The 22,052-nt window shown below is 40.3% G+C and overlaps 1 protein-coding gene across 1 annotated transcript; it reads right to left on the reverse strand.

The window, feature by feature from the left end:
- Window positions 1–647: 647 nt before the first annotated feature.
- Window positions 648–1,934, reverse strand: chst1 (carbohydrate (keratan sulfate Gal-6) sulfotransferase 1). Its single transcript, XM_078256752.1, has one exon. It carries the CDS (start codon window positions 1,932–1,934, stop codon window positions 648–650), a length of 1,287 nt encoding a protein of 428 aa, XP_078112878.1.
- Between the last annotated feature and the right edge of the window lie 20,118 nt (window positions 1,935–22,052).

Below are 22,052 nucleotides of genomic sequence, written 5' to 3' on the forward strand. Positions count from 1 at the left end.
GTATTATCTTAATACAGTAATGAAGATTTTGACATTATCTCTCATTATTGTGTGTGTCTATCACAGATGGACAGATGGTTGTAAATCCTCTGATGAAACACTCGTGACCTCAAGTGGGAAACTGTCCCTTTAACTTGAGAGCCTATTAATTGTCTGCAATTATCCATTGCAAGCGTTGGATCTGTCAGAAGCATCTCTTCTCTTCCCACATGGACAGAAATGGCACAGTGGTACAGGTTGACTGCGACATTCACTATTTATTGCACAGTAGGGCTTGTACAGTCCAAATTTGCCATCACACTAAAAAAAACATGTCTGCTTTACCAAAAGCCCTCCCAATTCATGTTTTTGAAGGGAAACATTTTACTTTTGTTGAAACAATGGCTTGCATACAATGTCTTGTCTTAGTTCTAGCCATGGAAAAACTAAATGAGACATTTGTAAATTAGCTTGTTTAATTACTTTGATGAAAGTGTGCTGTTCTGTAACATTGGGGAATCATCCATAGTCCCCTTGGTTCATTCAAAATCTTTAAAGTTTAGTGCAAATTTGAAGAAACAAAAGTACAGAAACAAAACTAACAAACTAAGGAAATAATAAGGCAACAATTATAAATATATCAAAAATAGTCATTAGAACTATCTTTGTTACAAAAAAGGTACGAAGGTTTTGTCCTGTACCAGTGAGAGGGACATATTTTTCAGTTCCTCTACTGATTTCACAGCCTTGTATCCCAGCTGGTGAAGTACTTTTTGACAAACAGTCTGTGTGTATTCTACCATGTCATAAGACAGTTTCAAACGCCAACTCTCTGCGTTAGCTGCTGAGTCCCTCACTGTACCAAACTTATGTTTTGCTGAGGGCTCATTGCTGCCCCGAGTGTTTGCATGTATCCAGTCTTCCACGTTTTTATCCATAGGCAGCCCCAGATAGTCATAGATCTCCTTTGTCTTGAGAAGCGGATTCCTAGCCAAATCCTCATAGCGAACCAACATGTACTTCCCTTTCAGCCAATAGGGATGATTGAGACCAGTCGAAACAGAACTGAGAAAGTCTTCACATACAACTGTAAGCTGACTCAAGTCTAGATTATAGGGCCTTCGCCCTGTGGCCCTCCAAATACGCCACAGACGATACGTATCCCTGAATGTCTCAATCCGTGATGACAGGATACCACGCGGGTCTCTGACGAGTTGAATCACTTTGATATTCAGCCGCGGGTCTTCCACCAATGCGCGTAGATCTCCAATCTCTGGCACTCGAACAATTTTGATTGCCACGTGCCGTTTCTCGCGGCATGCCTCCGTTGCTAAGGTCATGTTCAGAGCCGCACATTTCTTAACACAGTCCCCTTCTTCAACATTCATGTCAGCAGGACCAAAGGCATCACATACAGGTTGCTGACACAACGCTCGGCTGGCACCACGACGGAACAGTTTATCTGTGCTGTGGTTTGTGGGCGTCGGTTTGATATAGCTCTCCAGGAAATAGAGGTCGCAACCGTACAGGCTACGCAGGAGGTCTCGGCTGGCGCCCAGCATCACACGCCGGTCTGCAGCATTGCGGCTGTGTGACAAACGTGGAATCAGTGTGGTCTGAACATGATAAAGAGGCTCAAACAGGTAGAATACATCCTGGTGCTGGTTGAGCAGCTGGCCAACAAAGGAGGAGCCGCTACGGGTGGTGGCCAGGACCAGGATGTGCGTTTTACGTGTGGCATTGATGGTAAAGTAAGGGTAGTCATCGCAGCTTCCACCGCCTGCTGCTCCCCGCTCAAAGGGAGGTTCTGTCTCCTGGCCCCCCAGACCACAGTTCTGGGGGCTGGGCAACGGGCACAGCTGGAAAGGCTTGGAGGTGAGTGTCCGGATGGCCGTGTACTGGATGGCAATGGAGGCCAAGGCCAGCAGAATCACTGCCTTCCAGGAACATTGCATGGCTGAACCACTTCATTTAGACACAGCGGTCCATGCCAGGATCTCTCTGTGAACAAATCATGTTTTGTCTTTTTATTCTTTAAAATGATTGTATTTGTTATGTTATCCATTTTTCTTTTTTTTTAGGTCTAACAGTTCTGTAAATATCTTTCTAGCTGTTTCTACCCAGACAAGATGACTTGATGCCCTAAAATGATGATTGATTGTTACACATTTGACACTACAATTAGACACAGTACAGTGGAGAGAGGATAACTTTTCAATAAAATCTAATCTGAATATACCAATTAACGATGGGACATCTTGTATTGTGATTGATTTTAGAATGGAGGGTGAGTCATCAGTGGGTTTAAAATACAGGCTATAATTCATTTATGATTCTAGGGACTAAATGCTAGATTTTTAATCACTTTGGTGCTTACGTTGAAGGCAGGGTTGACGATTTACAATACCCTCAATAAGAAAAGAACAAACAGTCTTTATTAAAGAATACTGTAGCCACGAGACAGGATTATTTAATCATTTAATTTGGCTTCCGTTTCTCCTTCCGGTGCTACGGCCTAATTTTTGAAAATTAAAATAAAGAGTTCTTAGCCCTTTCACTTTTGGTTTGTATCCAATTAACTTACACTGACTGACAAAAACATGTACAACATTCTAAGAGCCCACATCCTAGGCTATATCTAAAAATGGTAAAACACTTCTTTTTTTTTTGTACCAATATTTAAAAATAGCTTTTACCTGAATATTAAAAGAACTATTCTGGTTAAATGTCTGTAGCATGCTTTTTTGAGTTCAAAATGCACCAAAACGTACTATATACTCATTGTTTGGGACACCATATACTTTACCAATTACACTATACTACAGACTGTAATAGCAGACTGCAGTAGATCCTATACATCCACTCTGGCTCTCTGTCTACTCTGTCTGCCTCTATTTTAAGATTCCAGATTGGAGAGTCTAAGCATTGTGCTTTATTTCACTTGTTCATCAAGTGGAATGGGGGGGCAGCCCAGAAATGTAAACAATAGTTTAAAGCTTCACTGCCAATGTCATGTCAAGGGGAAATAATGCAGCAAGTGAAGAATTAGATAATCACTTAGAAAACCTGTCCCATGCAGGATTAGATTTTTGAAATAATACTGTAGCATCACATACTAGGGCCTTAATGCAGGGCGCTTTGATGGTGTAAGTAAAATAAAGGCTCACCATCATCACTTCAGGAGCCATGCACGAGACTTCTAAGGTCCGAAAAAGAAATGATGCATCAGGGTATCTCTTCTGACTCCAAAGCACAGTGTGAAGGCCACTCTAAAAATAACATCTGAGAAAGAAAAACTAAAATTAAATCCCAGAATTGTTTCATAAAAGCGGATGAAAATCTATTTTCCTCCCACTCTGTTCGTGTGAAGGCGCTGACAGTGTTGATGGTTTGCTTTATAGGCTACTCTAGCAATACAAAATACTGACTTCTATGGCCACCGACAGAAACTCTGACGACTTATGCTCAAAGACAACGTTACTGCTTTCTCCTCATAGACATTTCGAATGAAAAAGCCCACTGTACTGCAGCGGGAACAGGTTAGGCTTTCTGACAGAGATTTTCCGCGATGCAGACATCCTCACCAACGCTGCGATAACACAACAACATACTCTGAACGCATCCCACCAAGTGTTCAAAATAATCACTAAATCCTCTTTAAATCATGCAATTTCATGAAGCACAGTACACTTATGGTGTAAATTCGCACTAACTACGTTATACCTTGTTGGTAGTTGTAGCATTCTCATGATGCGCTGTACGTCCATGAATCACGGCTGGTTTCCTTTAGTCCTCAAATGTTTTTCCTCCGTGCGCTTCCTCTCGGGTAGGAGAGAATAAATGCGCCTAGGAGACCTGTATTTTCCATATAACGGTGGGGCGACTCTGAATGGTTAATTGGCGTCAGACGCAGAGAGAAAGATAGAAAAAGTGGTGGCGTAACGTTGATGCGGTTGTGTTATTATGAAGCAGCCAGGCGGTGAGGAAAGCGACAGCCGGGCTCCCCTTAAATGATGCGCAGAGTGTGTGAGGTACACAAGGAACGACTGTCTGGACCACCCCAGACCCCTCCCCCTTTCCACCTGCCTCTCCCACTCTCCTTCTCGCTCTCTCTCTCTGTCATTCTTTTTCTCTCTCTCTCTATCTCCCTCTCTCTCGTTCTCTCTGTCTCTCTCCCTCTCTCTCTGTGTGTTACACATACACACACACACACACACACACACACACACACACACACACACAATTCACCATCCTCAGTCTCATGCCTGCCACATCACACACTAACAGCAACCCCCCCCCCACACACACACACACACACACACACACACACACACATTCAAGCAATTCAGCTCTTTTCAGCCAGCCAATGTGACAGCTAGTTCACATGATCAACCCTTTTCAATTTTAATTGTATGCAAATCTTTGATTGTTTTTCATGAACCCACTTTTGGATCCCACGCCCCCCCCCCCCCCCCCCCCTTCATGAATGGAATGTCTCCAGCATATCCTGCAGGTTATTTTGCTCACTTATCTTAAATATTATCCCACCTGTCTGATTTGACTTGGGGTGACCGTTTCAGGGATTCTATAGCAGCAAATTTCTCTTCTGATTTTGACGTGAATTCGTCAAATTCATCAGCATTACCACATCAGGCTTTATGATTCTGCAAAGTTTCGTTCCGGGCATCTGTAGCTTTAACCCAGTTATTGATACAGGAGTGGGTGGGCCAATAATGAACATGATGAATATGAGTGTGAAAATTGCACACTATCTGAAGTAAGCAAGACTGAAAAGCAAGACAAAAAAGGAAGAGGAGATGGATGCACAAATAAATTACCTCAGATCAGGGGCGGATTTAGTGATTTGGGGGCCTTAGGCAAAAGCTGTCTTGCTTTACTTTTCACCATTTCTGGGAATGTTGGTATTGACAGTGGTAGAAGAAGTAGGCTACTCAAAACTCTTTTTCTGAAGTAAAACTATAAATAGTAAAACTAGTAATACTGCACAATGAAAACCCTGAATTCAAAAATCTCCCACTTACAGGGGAACTATGCAGATTTTTTATTTTAGCATAATTTACCTTAACTGAACAGCTTTGGAGTCATTGGAATGGTTATATGACTTTTTTTCGGGTTGAATGGTGGTCGTCTCGCTTCCCCCTAGCGCCTGTAGGCTCTGGATGTCGACGAGCTGTCGTAGCTGACACGTCACCAATTCCATTTCACCAATTCCATTTCACACAAATGCTAAATAGCCTTGCAAAGCCAATCTAAATTTTAGCAATCTCAGTTTTCACAGCAAGATTTTAGAATAACTGACTGAGCCTGGCCACCGCAAGCTGGGCCAATCACTAAACACTACGGTGAGTGCTTTAGAGATGATGACTTGAATCTTGAGCCCTCTGAACAACTATTTAAACTATATTAAATGAAATAAAACTGTGCAATATCAATGTAAAGGACCAGTGCCTGTTTTTTTGCACCGTACTTTGAAGCAACACTGGTGCAATGGCAGTAGAATAAGAGTAACATTTGAAAAGTAGTCTCTAGCTTCCCTACACTACTTTTCAAATACTGTATGACTTTAAACTTGGTATAACTGATGTACATTTAATAGAATATGTAGATCCTTTATTTTAATAAAATAGTTATATCAATGAAGCTACAAGTTAAGGTTCCGCTATCCTGAAAGTACAGAAATATTAGCAAAATGCATTCAGTTATCCTCTCTTTCGATTGAAAACCATGTATCTCCAAATTGAGTGATTTTGAATTTTTAGACAAACTGAATATATAATATACAATATAATATTCCTTAATAGTTTGAGGAAATGCTTCTGTTTCCTCATCTAAATAATAGGCTAGTAATGGCTCCCTTTCAGAGTCTTGTATTCATTATATTCATGGATTATTATTACAGATGCATTAATATGTCAGTGGCATTTTAATGTTTCAGCTGGTCGAGGTGGAGAATTTACACTACATACAGCTGGGTCATTTTAACAATACCAATGCATTACACTCTCTACAATTATAATGTTTTTTATGTAAAACCTTAATCCACAAATAAATGCATAGTAACAACTCTGAAACAAATGTGGTGCAGTAAAAAGTGATTCATGTCACTCTAAAATGTAGTGGAGTAGAAGTATAAAATAACATAAAATGGGAAAACCCATGCAGGTATCCTAAAACGGCACAAAAGTTAAATACTTGAATGTCATCTACTTAGTTACTTTCCACCACTGGCAACTACCGCTTGTTTTCTCTGATGGTGTCAGAGAATATTCCCTGGACAACACAATATTCGTCTTGGATTGCATTTCTCTACAGGTTTACAGTCACATTTTTTTGCCCTTCCCTGGATGCTCCCTTGGATTGCTTGTGTATTGTCTTAACCTTGCAGATGAATGGCCCCTGGATAGCAGTGCCACAAGGAGGCCAGCGAAGAAGCAGCTATACAGCTCTGATTCCATGGCTGTCCCCAGAACATTGATGTCAATGAACCCAGCTTGTGGAAGCCTTGTCAAGGGCCGCACTCCCACACTGAAGCTGGGCATCTGCTGCAGCGCGATAGCCTTTCAGCGCATTATCACGTAAGGCTATTCTTCTTGAGCATGCTATAAAAGGATTTGTAATAGATTCATAACACGCCAAGCTAAATAATGGTTTGTAGGGGGTGCAGGCTTTGTTCTTCTCTCTGTCATCCTTATGCCAGTATGCACATAGTGACAGAAGCTGGGTTTTTGTGTCTGGCCTTTCTTTATAACAACTTGGAACTCTGTGCACAAATATTTCAAGGGATTGTCTAGTTATTTTTTTACAAATTAGAAGGCAGAACACAGAGCTTCTCGAAGTGTGATGCTGCAATTGGTGTTGTATCTGACCACTATGTTTCATTTAATATTACCTTTGCTGTCTTTGCGGTTCCTCTAGTTGGTGTATTTATTTCTCAATGCAGTGAAAAAGGGGTAAATGTAAAGAGAGGTACCTCCAACCACACATTTTGTAAATAATTATGTTTCAACACATATTTGTTTAATTCAATTTAATTTTATTTATAGTATCAAATCATAACAAGAGTTATCTCAAGACACTTTACAGATAGAGTAGGTCTACACCACACTCTATAATTTACAAAGACCCAACAATTCCAGTAATTCCCCCAAGTGCAAGCATTTAGTGCGACAGTGGCGAGGAAAAACTACCTTTTAGGGAGAAACCTTGGGCGGTGAGGAAAACTTCCTTTTAGGAAGAAACCTCGGACAGACCCAGGCTCTTGGTAGGCGGTTTCTGATGGTGCCAGTTGTGGGTGTTATGAACAGTGGCAATAATAGTCACAATAAAGATAATGGAACTATGACTAGAAATAGTAGTTGTAGTAGTTCATGGAGCAGTAGCAGGGCACTGCAGGCCATTACAGGGTGTAGCAGGGCACTTCAGGGCATAGCAGGACGTAGCAGGGCACTGCAGGGCATAGCAGGGCGCAGAGCAGAACCACGGCGACAGCTGCAACCATGATTTAGGTGCCACCCTAATCCAAGGAAAACTGCTGGGCGAAAAAACATAAGGAATCCGGGAAATAAGCTTCCCAGAGCTAAGTTAGTAACAAGCATTTCTGGGACATGGATGCACACAGATGGAAAGAGAGAGGAGAGAGGAGCTCAGTGTGTCAAAGGAAGTCCCTAAAACTAGGTCTAGTTAGTTACAGTCTAAAACTATAACAGCATAATTAAGAGCTGGTGCAAGGCAAACCTGATCCAGTTCTATAAGGGTTGGTAGATGAATCTGACGACTATGAAGAGAAGCAGAGAAGAGAAAGGGTGCCATGTCTGAAGCTATACACCCTGCCCCGCCAGTCTAGATGAATGATGCAACTCCTCACTCCCTAACTATAAGCTTTATCAAAGAGGAGAGTTTTAAGTTTACTCTTAAATGTGGTGATGGTGTTTGCCTCCTGAACCCAGACTGGGAGCTGGTTCCACAGGAGAGGAGCCTGATAGCTGAAGGCTCTGGCTCCCATTCTACTTTTAGAGACTCTAGGAACCACAAGTAACTCTGCATTCTGGGAGAGCAGTGCTCTAGTGGGACAATAAGGTACTATGTGCTCTTCAAGATATGATGGTGCTTGACCATTTAAAGCTTTGTAGGTCAGGAGAAGGATTTTAAATTCAATCCTGGATTTTACAGGAAGCCAATGCAGAGAAGGTAATACAGGATAAATATGATCTCTTTTCTTAGTTCTTGTCAGAACACGCGCTGCAGCATTCTGGATCAGCTGGAGAGTCTTAAGGGACTTATTTGAGCAACCTGATAGTAAGGACTTCTAATAGTCCAGCCTGGAAGTAACAAGTGCATGTACTAGTTTTTCAGCATCGTTTTGAGACAGGATGTGCCTAATTTTGGCAATGTTACGAAGGTGAAAAAAGGCTGTTGAGGTTTGTTTTAAGTGGGCGTTAAAGAATATATCCTGACCAAAAATAACTCCTAGATTTCTGACAGTATTGCTGGAGGCCAGGGCAATGCCATCTAGAGTAGCTATATCTTTAGATAATGAGGTTTGGAGGTGTTTAGGGCCCAGCACAATAATCTCAGTTTTGTCTGAGTTCAACATCAGAAAATTGTAGGTCATCCATGATTTTATCTTTAATGCATGCTTGAAGTTTAGCTAACTGACTGGTTTCGTCTGGCTTGATTGATAGGTATAATTGGGTGTCATCTGCATAACAGTGAAAGTTAATTGAGTGTTTCCTAATAATATTTCCTAGAGGAAGCATATATAATCTTCACATATTCTATCAACATTACCACAGCTAAGCTTAAAAAACACATTTTAAACAAGTAGAATAAAATTCAATAGCATATGGCTGTCAAAGTAGGCTATTTAAATTTACATTACATATGTTTACATTTTGGACACCAGACAGTACCAGCATGATTTTCCTAGACAGCCACTCACAAGGGAACACAGTTGTTAATTGAGCTGTACATAATGTATGGAAATTAACATTATTGGCAATTGCTGGGGAAGCTTAATCCAAAAGTCATCTCCAAATCTCTCTCATGTCGACCATCCTATTACAGTAAACTGCATCGGTTACACTGTAATTCTTACAGACTACCAAGATTTCTCGTAAATGTCTTATATGTAATGGACATATTTTAAAATGTATCAAACGGCATACAACAATATATCTCAATTTTGATTTCATGTCAACAATACAGTAGGATAGCTTCAAACCTTCACACAAAATTGTTCTTAAAACAGAGGAGCCTGTAAAACAATATTTGGTACCAATTTTAAATTAATTTTATATTCTTAATGTTGAGCACACAGTTGACATACTCCCTAAAAGGTCACATAAGATAGAACCATAGATATTTACATTCCATTTGGAGCTAAAAACATTACAGTGTTTTAAAGGGATAGTTTGGATAATTTGAAGTGGGGTTGAATGAGGTACTATCATTTAGTGTAATACCTACAGATGGTGGTTGGCACGTCAACTGTTAAGGGAAGCAGGCAGGAGTACTAAGCTAAACACTCTTGTCTCCACATTGAACGGCATTGCTGTCATAAACAGTCTTTTTAATGTTCTTGTATTTGTTGTCTCTTCCAGAAACCGCTGAAAGTCTGATCCAAACAGCTGATCTGTGGTGTATTACAGTGTGCGGCACACTTGCACTTCTGTGTAGGGATACAGTAGTTCTATGGTTGCTGTTGTGTATAGTTTTTTTAAGTGGGCCTTTGTTTAGGTTGCTAAAATAATTGCTGGCCCCCGTACACAGCAGTACATTGATTAGATTTTGTATCGGGACTCCAGTCTGTTTTTTTAAACTGCGGGCATGCCGATTGCCATCTACTGTAGTGTACAGTGGCCACCTCATACAAACCCCACTTAAAATGATCCGAACTATCCCTTTAACTTAAAAGGTAGCCAGCTAAGCTATGGAGGCTGTCTCTAATGGCGATAATAACTCCGATGCTCTGTACTAATAAAAAGAAATTCACCAAAATCACCCAAAGCATGTACAAATTACCTCAATTTCATAAGCCACAGCCAGCCGTGACCGCAGCTTTGTGGGGTGTTGGAGAGGTGATGCTTTCTGGTTCTTCTAGAATTTTATCAAACGAGCCAATCAAAGATATCGTAGCAGAGAGCAAGTAGTATTGATTCGTTTAAAAGCTGTTCAATCGTTCTCATCTTCTTGTTTAGCAGAAAGCAAGTTAGGGAAGGGCCTGCAGGCTTTGAGTGTGCACATACCAGCTCTCTGTGAGCAGTGCACACCTGACATATAATTCCTGTGCGTAACTCCACTGTTTACGCAAGCCACTGTTTTTTTCTCAGACGTCTGGGTTCTCTATCTGCGTGGCTAACATGCTCATCTTAGCCCTCAGCATCTTTTTAGGTGTTCTCACCTCACTGTACCTACAATACACCCAGTGAGTGCACATGCAACTCTGTCAAACTACAATGATACCACGAATGCTAGCTGGTCAAATGATGAGGTAATGACATGTATTTGAATCTAAATAGCAAGGATCATTTATAGGTTTCAGATCTTAGATACAAATTGCCTCTACAGAAGAATAGTTGGTTGACTGATTGATAGTGTTTGTTAGTTCCAGTCTCATTTCAGTCATTCTATCCAATATAGCCAAGTTCAAATAATTAAATTTTTATCAATGTTTGTAATTGTGATTTCCAATTACACTTCCAGCACATCACATGTTTTGTGATTTGGATGATGCAATTACTCTATGTTTTGGAAACGAGGACAAAGTGTTCTAATTGCTGCGTGTGTAAGTAAAAGTAATTTTTTTTTGTTTTAATCAATTGAAATGACAGCTCTAAGTGCCTACTCTGCAATTACATTTGACAAAGAACTATATTTTCTTTTTCTTAATCAGAAAACTGAGTACCTTGCCAGTTTGTCGTGCTTCTTTATTGTGTTCAGTTGAAGAGAATAGGTTTATGACTACTGTTTGATATTCACTACAAACAAGAACTGCCCAATCTGCATCCCTTACATTGAATATGTAAGTGACCTGAAAAAGCTCCCATCTCGTCAGTGCTCCAGCAGCAATGGCACTGCTGGCAGACTGCTTGAAATTCCAACTAGAGGTTGGTCTCTCAGGATGAGCTTTATGCAGTGTACACCCACAGAGCTTCAGCTCTACTGGCTCTTTTGTCAAAGGTCTCTCTTTATCAAATAGACACCATATATCCAGTCTCTCCATCCATAGGTATGGAGTAATTTGATAAACGACTTCATAGCCTTGGAAAAATCACAACATGACATTTGAAATATACACACAGCGGATGCACTCATGGAGACAAACACAAAAACCCCATTTGAAAGTGAGTTTCTACCTATTTCAGGCGGTCATTTAAATCACAGTAAACATAACAAATTATACTTATAAAAGAATATAACTCTTCCCTTTGAAGACAATTGTGTTTTCAAAGTGCTGTGAAGCAAGATCAAGTCTAATTGAAATTGTATCATTGTGAATCAGCTAATCTTTCAGCCGTGGCAGTGCAATCAATGATTTATATGTTGCGTAACTGATGATGTTGCAAGCCTGAGTGCTATTAATCACCTTTCCATTATATTAGGGTTTAATGATTATATTTATTTTTGTCTAAATGGTCAAATACTGTAAATACATTTCTCCTAAACCCAAAAAGTAGAACTTAATGTAATGCTTGTTGTGGGGACTCACATATTTTAATCCAGTACTCACAAACAAGTAAAAACATTATATTTTAGGATTAAGATTTGGTTTTAAGCCTAAGGTTAGAAAGTTTAAATAACTGATCAGGGTTGGACATGCAGCCATTATGACTCCAGAAAAAAATAAGAAATTGGTACTAATCAGTGCACTGATTACCTATTCCTCTTACTATTTAGCATCTCTGTAAAATGTTTACAGAGATGCATACAATGTTTAGATGGATGTTGCAGTCATATGGGTGAAATCAAATATTGGGATCATTGTGGCCTCCCATGACTCACTGTGTCAGGCTACAGAAACATCACCCATCCACGTCTCCATAATTAAAAGTAAAACTCAGCACCTAAAATTAAGTTTTTTAGACTTAGAGAGAGAAGAGAGAGTGGCTGTAGGTAGAGAAGAGTCAATGCATACATTAATGAAGATCCAATGGGTAGTCCAACCTGCTATCAATCTACAAACAACTCAAGGTGGCCAGTGCACACGTTTCTGTGACTGTATTGGAAGCAACATCCTGACCATTTGCCAAGATATTCATTATGGAAGTTAGAAATCCTGCATATTTTCATAACAACTCAGTTACCTCATTTAAATATACTCTACAGTCCCTCCCTGCCAAGCATTTAATCCACTTTTAAGGTTGAGTTACTATAGCTAAGTCTCCGTTAGCCTTTCTCAGTTCAGTTCAGTTCAGTTTATTCTTTGTCCCAGAAGGGCAATTTGTGTACTTCATCCTTTAGCAGTACCACCACTGCTACATATGCGGAGACCTCCACTTCCTGTAACCAGCTGATACACACTGTAATAATGCTAATGCAATCCAAACTGCAATGTCAACAGCAGATTAACGGGAGCTTCAGATGAATCTGGCAAATCTTTATCCTTATCCTATGCCCTTAATCATTTGGTGTGCTGAACATTGGATAGTTGGCTGGCTGGTTCGACTACAGCTGCTGGCTGCATGGTTAGCTGATAGCAGCTGGAACTCACAGTAAACTGGGCTAGTACTAAACCCTTCAAAATAAGTACTGGGCTAATTTATTTAAATATTAATCTTGCAATTTCTGTTACAATACACATTTCAGCTTTTTTCCACCATATCATCTATCTATAAATTGCAGGAATGTCTGTGTGTCTGCTATGTGCATATCTCTCGAACCATTAGCCCGATGGATTTCAAACTTGACAGGTGTCTTGATACGGGCACGAGTAATTCCAGTGCCAAGTTTGACGTTGTTAGGATTAGAAATGCAAAATATGTCGTTAAATATGTATCGGTAAAAGAAGCACACATTGGCTTTTGCTGCTGGCCACTCCCCCCTCTCACACTGCACACTGAGTGAGCGCAGGACCAGACACAGAGAGGGTCGAAGAAAGCAGCGGAGCTTTGGCAGCTAAAATGTGAAATACACCTCAGACCCACAAAAATGTGCAAAGTAGCACTACTTTGGACTGTCTTTGGCTTTGAATAAAGAAATGACAATTCCTGAATTTAAGGACGTTTCAGAATCCCACACATGCAAAGCACAACCAGCTACAAACAACAAGTGGCAGACAGAGCGTGATTCCACTTATAGGCAGGCTATCTATCTAATAAAGCGAGACGTATCTGTATGTATGTATGTATATGTGTCCGTGTTTGGGGGGAAGGTAACCTGCACATCACACGCAGACGCCACAACAGCGGGGGCGTGGAGGTGTTACAGTGTCATTGTGATATATTATGATTACATTCTGAATCTGCCCCGTTCTCTGTCAGGTAAATACAGTAGTACAATGTGTTCCTCTGATGTAGACGTAGCCTACACTGTAAGTCATTAGGGAATTACTGGAATTGTTGGGTCTTTGTAAATTATAGAGTGTGGTCTAGACTTACTCTATCTGTAAAGTGTCCTGAGATAAATCTTGTTATGATTTGATACTATAAATAAAATTGAATTGAATAGTAGGCTATACAGTGGAGGTGCATATTAAGTGGTTTGGGGTCCTTCTGTAAGTAATTTTTGGGGGTACAATTTGGTTTTGAAGAATTCTACAAGCAGCAATACCACAGGCCAAGCAATCTCCCATTCCAAACAGGCACATTTTCAACGGGCACTGTACTAGTACAGATTTTTAAAAAGTAAGTGAATTTTAGGTTATTTTTGCTCTGTTTAAGATGCATCAAGCATATTGTTCCCAAACTTTAAAATACTCCACAAATGTCTGTAGTTAGATTATCCACTTTCAAAGCATTTTCAGTTATTTAACCAAAATCTGAACTGCAGCTATTTCTTTAATCTTGAGATGTATTAACATTGGAAAAACAATTAGTATTATGGTGGAAAAAGTCTGCAAATATCCCCCCAAAGGTGTTCTGTGATGGCTATCATAATGGCGACAAACATGACAGAAATATATAATATATGGGAATAGTTTGACAATTTGGGAAATATTAGTGTTCTACAAAGAGTAGGGAGCAATAAGCAATAGCGTCAGATACCGACACACAGGGCACCCTTTAGGGTCTATATCATGGATATAAGACCTGGATACAGCGTTCGAGGCAGTGCCCCGTTCATTCCTAGATAGTTGCTCAGTGGCACCATTAAGGCATTATGGTGTCAAAAAATTACCCAGATGATCGGCACAGCTTCTGTAATGTCGGTCACGCTATTGTACCCAATGGATACAATTCTGATAGTAAAACGAAATAGCGGGGGTTGTGACACTCAAAAGAAATGATCCACTGATTTACAGTTGTCTTTTTTGCCATGTAAATCTATGGGAAAAAAATATTTTTGTGCCAGAAGACATCATGTGAAGGCCCAGGAGTTGCAATTCCACTGTTTGGCCACTAAGTTCAATTTGCTTCAAAGCCCGGTGCACTTCCTGGGGGGCCTGGTCTAAATGGTACGCACTGGACAGAGCAACTGCTCAACTGCGGCGCTGTAAGATGACATAGGATAAGAGCGACAATAGTAGGAAAGTATTTTTTCTTTTTTTTATTCGTTCATTTTAGGCCTTTATTACATAGGACAGCTGAAAACAAGGGGGAGAGAGGGGAATGATATTGCAGCAAAGGCGCAGGTTGGAATTGAACCTGCTGCAGCAAGGACTGACCCTCTGCACATTGGGCGCACGCTGAACCAGGTGAGCTACACTGTAAAACCTGTAAAACACAAAACAGCCCATCTTAATAAAAGAAGTAATTTAACATAACTTAAACCTCCCAAGAAGTTGGAGTGACTCATTCACATGAATTTAACCTAACTCAAAAAATGAATTGTTGAAGTAATAAGTGAGTTGTTTTGAGTACACTTAAATGTGTGGGAAAGTTTAAGTATTGGTAATATGATTCCAGTTTGTTCAATTGACTTATTATTATTAAGTCCTGGTTTTTCAATTTTGATGTTTAAAAAAATCATCATACTGTGCCCAAGCAAACTAAAGAATGCCAATAATAATACCAATAATTCTTAATCCCCAAAGCATAAAGATTTAATGATAGTCATAGTCATATCAAATCTATTTTGATAACTGTAAGTACTTACAAGTAAAAATAACAATCATTTTATGTTACAGCTTATCAAATGTGAGAATGTGTTGCTTTTCCTTGTCTAAATGTGAATTTAATATTTGTTTGTTTTATTGGACTATCACTTTGGACTCTAGGAAACGTTATGATGTTTTAGACCTGAAAATAAAAAATAGTCCTTAGTTGCAGACTTAAACTCACTGTTTGGGAATTCTGCTCAGTGAACAGTTAATCTGGACCTCGTCTTTGAGCACCCAGCGCCAATAAGGTCCCGCAGCGCTGGACAGAGAAGACATGACAGGTTCCACCTGTTTGCACACGGCACTGGAATAACGGCGAAGCTCGGAATGACCCCCGGCACTGCTGCTGTGCGTGTTTCTTGCTGCTGACATAATTTATTTGCTGCAGGACACCGCTACATTTGTGTCTTCCACGCGAGGTAATGTTGTTCTGTTATTTTATTAATCTTTCTGGTTTGCAAACTGTTTGTCATGCTGTTTGAATTGTAACGTTACTAAGTTAGCTAACTTGCCGAGTTGTGCAAACGTGCACTAGGTTGCACCAATTACTTCTTTAGTGGTTCAGAAAAAAACTTTTACTTGAAAAACTGTTACTTGGATGTCGCTTTCAAACTCTTTCGTCGATTCAACGTTAAAGTGGCCATATTATGCTCATTTTCAAGTTCATAATTGTAATTTGAGATTGTATCAGAATAGGTTTACATGGTTTAATTTTCAAAAAGCACCATATTTTTGTTGTACTGCCCATTGCTGCAGATCCTCTTTTCACCCTGTGTGAGGTCTCTGTCTTAGCTACAGAATGAGACCTCTCAACTTCTGTAACATCTTTGTTGGCAGTCGCACATGTGCAGTAGCGAAGGGGGTAAGCCTCTCCCCGCAACGCGTAGCTCCTAAGGCACCATTTTGATGCTAACAAGCCCTCACCCACCGTTAGCATTCCATTGACTGCCATTAATTATTATATGGCATTATTATAATTATTTGTCCATTGTTTATTTCTAAAGAAACACGACAATGTATATAAGGCTCCATTACCTTGTATCTCACGTTATGGCTCTATAGCAGACGTTTTTGTAAAAATAGGCTAACGATTGTATCATAACCACGCGACTTACTGTTGCATAGTAGAGGAATTACCATATAGTACAGGAGAAGCTCGCAGGCAGTTTCGACTTACATTAGCTGTTTAAGTTTAATTACTAATGTTAACTAGCATTTTGGTTAGCAATAATTAGCCTGTGCCTATGTTATCTCCTTACATATACCTACCCTCTCCGTCTCTGTAAGATTCGGAATGATTGAGATTTCTCTTGGCACAGCTACCAGAAGACTTACAACTTTCAGACAGGTTGCTCACGTCACATCTACGTCTTCGAGCTCAGTTGGAGGCTGCGCAGTAATGCTCAACCATCACTGGAAAAGTGCTTCTAATATCCTTCACTGGTCTCCCTCCAGAGCAACGGGATCTGTTGGTCCATTTTCTTTAACTGTCTATGGCAGTAGCTAGGTAAGCTCACAATTGCTAGCTAGCTGTTTCTCCAACTTCAGCCTGTACAAGGCAGGATTAGCCGGGAGACTTCTTCTAAACGAGGGCGCACTTCCAACTGTGCGTGGAATACCTGCAGAACAGGGACAAGTAGTTCTATACAATTTATTTTGTAGATTAGGGTGAATTTGTGTGTGTTGTAGCAGTGTTTTGCCATTGAGAACAAGCTAACGGGGGTTAGGGGCCCCCTAACCCCCTTGTTTCGATGTAGAAAAGCCGTGCAGATGGCAGAAGGCAGGACACATTCAGAAACCCGTATCTCACTCAAAACAGCATGGATGGTTTTTTTTCAAAGTTTGTATGCATGTGGAAGTACCAGAGATACAACATAACACCCCAAATCTCAGAAAAAGAGATTTTTTCATAATATGGGCACTTTAATTTGGCTAAGTAACATTAACGTTAGTTTGTGAAAGTTTTATGTTAATGTTAGCAAACTATGTTGGCTCTCTTTCGGTTAGCAAAGTAACGTTAAGTAAGTTAAGGCTATCTTAAACGTAACGTTAAACAACGTTATGTTGTTTAACGTAATGTTAAACAACGTGTAGAGAGAGAATGTGCATGAAAATATGTTAATTTTTATATGGTAACTAATGTCTAATGCTAATGGCTACAGCTTAGACTGGGCTCGATTTGGCGCTTTCAGTCACGTTCTCCACTCTCTGAACATTATTAGGGAAATGGTGAAAAACTTTAACGTTAGTTCAAAGCAAATAGCAAGGTTAACAGTTAGGCTACTGCTTACACTTTGACAAACTTGGGCAAACTGACTTTTTGTTGACTGGTACAAATCATGTGGAAATGTAAATTGTGTGTTTTTTCTAGTGCCTTAAAAATACAGTTATTGAGACATTACAGACTCTATCATGGCCAGTATTCCACACTTTCACTTTTACCTTGCATGTATAACAACTGCATGTGTACATTTAGCACTTATAAACTCATTCAAGGTACATTTGTCAAGAGTACATTCTGAGAAAAGAGTGGTAGGTAGAGACAACAGTGATTTGACTATAAATCTGGCATTTCATTGCCCTGTGTGTGATTTTAAATAGCCATTTGGGCATCTAAGACAGAAAGAAACAGTGCCATGTCTATTTAGGTCCTGCAAGTTTCAAACAAATGTTTACTCAACATACAATGCACACAAGTGTAGAGAACACCAACATGCATCAGACTATGATGTGGCAGTCGTAATGAAAAATGTCTCGAATTTTCCCAGGATAGTGACATCGAACATGATCCAGTAGAGCTTTCAGATGAAAGTAGCAGGCAGTAGTGATGAGGGATTAACAGAGCAGTTACAGTACAATCTGGCTGCCTTCTTCTTGAAAATGCAGACTATTCTCCAGGTGGTGCACTTTGAAAAGAAATTCAGAGGTTAGACTTGATTATTCTTATCTATGGATGGAAATATTTGTGCTGTAGCCTGAACTATGTTGCACTTCAGAATTCAACACGTTCTCACACCCATGACGCTTGGTCAGGTGCCTTTGTCGTTCTTATTGACGCGAAAAGTCTCCTTTAGCGCTTTAAGTAAACGCGCTTGGTCGGGACTATTGCTGTCCCTTTAGCGCTATAAGTAAACGTGCTTGGTCGGGACTATTGCCGTCCCTTTTGACACAGTTATGTTAAGGAAAAGGTCGTGGGTGGGCTTACGGTTCCGTGACACGCGGGAACTACGGGACAGTTGGGTTTAGGAAAGGGTCGTGGGTGGGCGTACGGTTATGTATGCGATTAATTTCGATTAATTAATCACAGAGTATGTAATTAATTAGATTACATTTTTTAATCGATTGACAGCCCTAATATATATATAAGTAAGTGGGATTGTCTGGAATCTGGCAATATAATAACCATTATTGTGGGATACACTGGCTAAGCAATTAACAAAAATGCCTGTGCTGACATAGTTTACATGAGAATAGATTATAATTTTGGCCCTTTGGCTGAGTCTCTGTCAGAGGGACAGCAGGAGTCCGTTTGTGAAGAAGTTGGTAATTTCATGGTGCAGATTAACACTTTTGCATGCTATACTATATCTGTGTCACATTATCATTAGGGGCTGTGTCCCCCTAAAGGTCTGATCCTAGAATCGCCCCTGCTGCTACTTTATACTTGTACTCCACTACACCTCAGAAGGAAATGTTATACTGTTTACTGCACTACATTTATCTGACAGCTTTTGCTTTATTGCTTCACGCTGGGCTTGTTTCTGCAACAGCTCATTGAGTGTCGGATACAATTAAAACTATTGAGGAAATATTTTCCTTTGACATTGATCCAGTATTAAACAAGATTTCTGCAGTCGGCAATGGTGAAACAAGCTACAATGTAAGTTAATAGGACGTCAATTGTCCAGCTTGTATTTACGTTCATAAACGTGCTCGTTTTGCCACTGACAGGCTCAGATTAATATTCTAAGTGTCAGACAACATTATGGAAAGGATTTCTAAGGAGGTCGACCTTTCTGTTAAAGAGTAAGCCCTTTTTTAAAATATATAAAGTCAAATTGCGTTCGCTAAACCCACCAGACTCCATGTAAATAAACAGTAATTTTAGCATCGTAAAATGGGCATTCTAGAACATCTCTGAGCTCTGAGGCTTGCTCTGGCTGTCTTGAGCCTGTGCGTGTATGGTGCACGACTATTTCATTCCAATTTCGGGTCTGTCAGTCACAGTGAAAACCGGGGACATGTCCGGGGACAGCTCCAGCCAGGGACAGGTCACCGAAACTTGGGACGTCTGGTCACCCTACTACTGACACACTTGTTAGTGAGATTGTCCAGGCAGTTTCAGAGAGTAATATTTTGTATAAATCTGTTACCTCTGAAGGACCACTGTCAACAGCAAAGAGGAGAAAGTCATATTATGAGGATAAGTTTCCATTTGCCAAGCCTGTAGAGTACCTTATTGAGTCGTCACAGCGTACATTTATGTATGTGCCCATTCTCACATCTTTGCAGTTGTTGTTGAAAAAAACAGATGTACTTGAGAAAGTCCAAGAAACCACCTCACAGTTGCCTGGACAGTATTCGTCATACTGTAATGGCTCCTACTTCCAGGAAAATAAGTTCTCTCAAATGAGGGTAAAAAATTATCAATAATTCTTTATGTTGATGATTTTGAAATTGCAAACCCCCCAAAAAATACACAAAGTATGTGCAGTTTATTGGATATTAGCTAACCTGCCAGTAAAGTATCGCTCAGCACTCCACTCTACTCAGCTGGCTCTTTTGTGAAACTCAAATGATGTACAGCAGTTTGGATATGAAAAGGTTTTTGCGCCTCTCTTGAGTGACCTAAAAACTCTTGAAAAAGAGGGTGTTTACATTGAGACATTTAGTCACTGTCTCAAAGGCACAGTGTACTCTGTTGCGGCTGATAACCTTGCTGCCCATGGGCTAGCTGGTTTTCAGGGCTACATATTTTTGCAGATTTTGTCTTGCCACCCAGACAGATATGCAAACATCAAATGCAGTCACTGGTAGTTTTGAGGTGAGAACCAAAAATCTGCATAACAACATTGTTCAAGAGAGAACAATGACAGTGAAGAGAACTACAGTGTAAAACACAGTTGTGTTCTCTCTGACCATCTCTCTTATTTCCATCCGGTCACAGGATTTCCACCTGACATCCTTCATGATCTGTTTGAAGGTGTGGTTCCTGTCGAGTTGGCACATTCTTTGAAGGGTTTGATTGCAAGGAAGTATTTCACTTTGGAAGAGCTGAATAGGGCAATACTGTCATTTCCCTTCCACCATTCTGATAAGGTTAACTGCCCTCACCTGATTCTTCAAAGTTTTGCCACTCGAGGAACAATTGGTGGGAATGGGCATGAGAACCACGCTCTGCTTAGACTGCTCATTGGCTCCAGAGTCCCTGAAGGGGACAAATTCTGGGAGGTGCTAATGGAATTAACTTTCACAGATGATACCATTCAGTACATGGCCTGTAAGATTTCAGATCACAGGCAGCTGCTTCAGGAAGTATTCCCCAACTTACGATTACGGCCAAAGCATCATTACATTCAGCATTATCCTCATCTCATAAAGCGCTGGTGCATCTGTGGACAATGAGATTTGAGGGGAAGCACAAAGTCTTCAAGGCAGATGCTCGTGGCACTCATAACTACAAAAATGGGTTGAAAACTTTGGCAGAGAGACACCAAAACATGTTGGCATTCTATTTGTCATCACCAAGATTCTCCAAGCCACCAGTACAGACTTCAAAAGTGGAGTCTGTCTATGTTGAGTCATTGTCTACTGATACACATGCGTTAATATTGAGCATCACAGACAGCAGCAGTGTATATGACACAAAACAGGTAACCATGGAAGGCACAACTTTTGTGGCTGGCATGTTTGTTTGCACTGGGGCACATGTTGCCTTGCCTGTGTTTAAAGAGATCAGAAACATATTACTTATCAGAAATGACATCTTCTTTCTACTGAAAGACTAATTGCGGTCATATGAGCTAGAAGATCATAAAAGCAAGGGCCATATGGTGAAATCTGCATGTCAGCTAACTGACCAAATGCCACAGTTTGCCTACAGGGTTTCAAGCAAGCTAATTCTCACAACTAAGCATTTCATTCCAGTGTCCTAGTACGAGAGCAGCACATCCCCAGCCTTCTTCTCAGGGACCTGAGGGAGGCTAAAGATCTGTCTGGACCTTCAATAAACACTAGTGATCACCTTAATGGACACACTGGACAACATAATTAAAGGTAATGTCTATTTTCCACTATGACCCATGTGTCATCACAAAGGTTAATACATGCAATGTGGTGGTTAATTGTCTCTGTGAATACCCTTTGGATATCCTAATTATACTATACTCTGTTTTTAAATGTTTAACCAATACTTGCTTTTAAAAGAATAGTTTGACATTTTGGGAGAGGCTGATGTTTAGATTGTTACCACTCTCTTGTCTGTATGGTTAATGAAGCTACAGATAGATAATGTGTTGGAGGTCTAGGCAGCTAGTGAAAAACCGCGGCAGCACCTGGAGTAGCTCTGTCTGTTTTATGTTATAGGTTTCCCTAACACAGATGTCCTGAAACTAAGGGTCATCCTTGATGCTGTCAACGCTGAGAGGCTTATTTTGCCCTCTGACTGTAAATGCCATCATAGTTGAGATAAAAAATAAGTTGAACCTTGCCTATGACCTTCGTCTTCAGTTTCAACACCCAGAATTTGACAATGCCTTATGCAATTTAGTTAACATTGAGGACCTACCATCCAAGG

This window comes from Sander vitreus, chromosome 1 (assembly GCF_031162955.1).
Source record: "Sander vitreus isolate 19-12246 chromosome 1, sanVit1, whole genome shotgun sequence".
NCBI classification, from domain to species: Eukaryota; Metazoa; Chordata; class Actinopteri; order Perciformes; family Percidae; genus Sander; species Sander vitreus.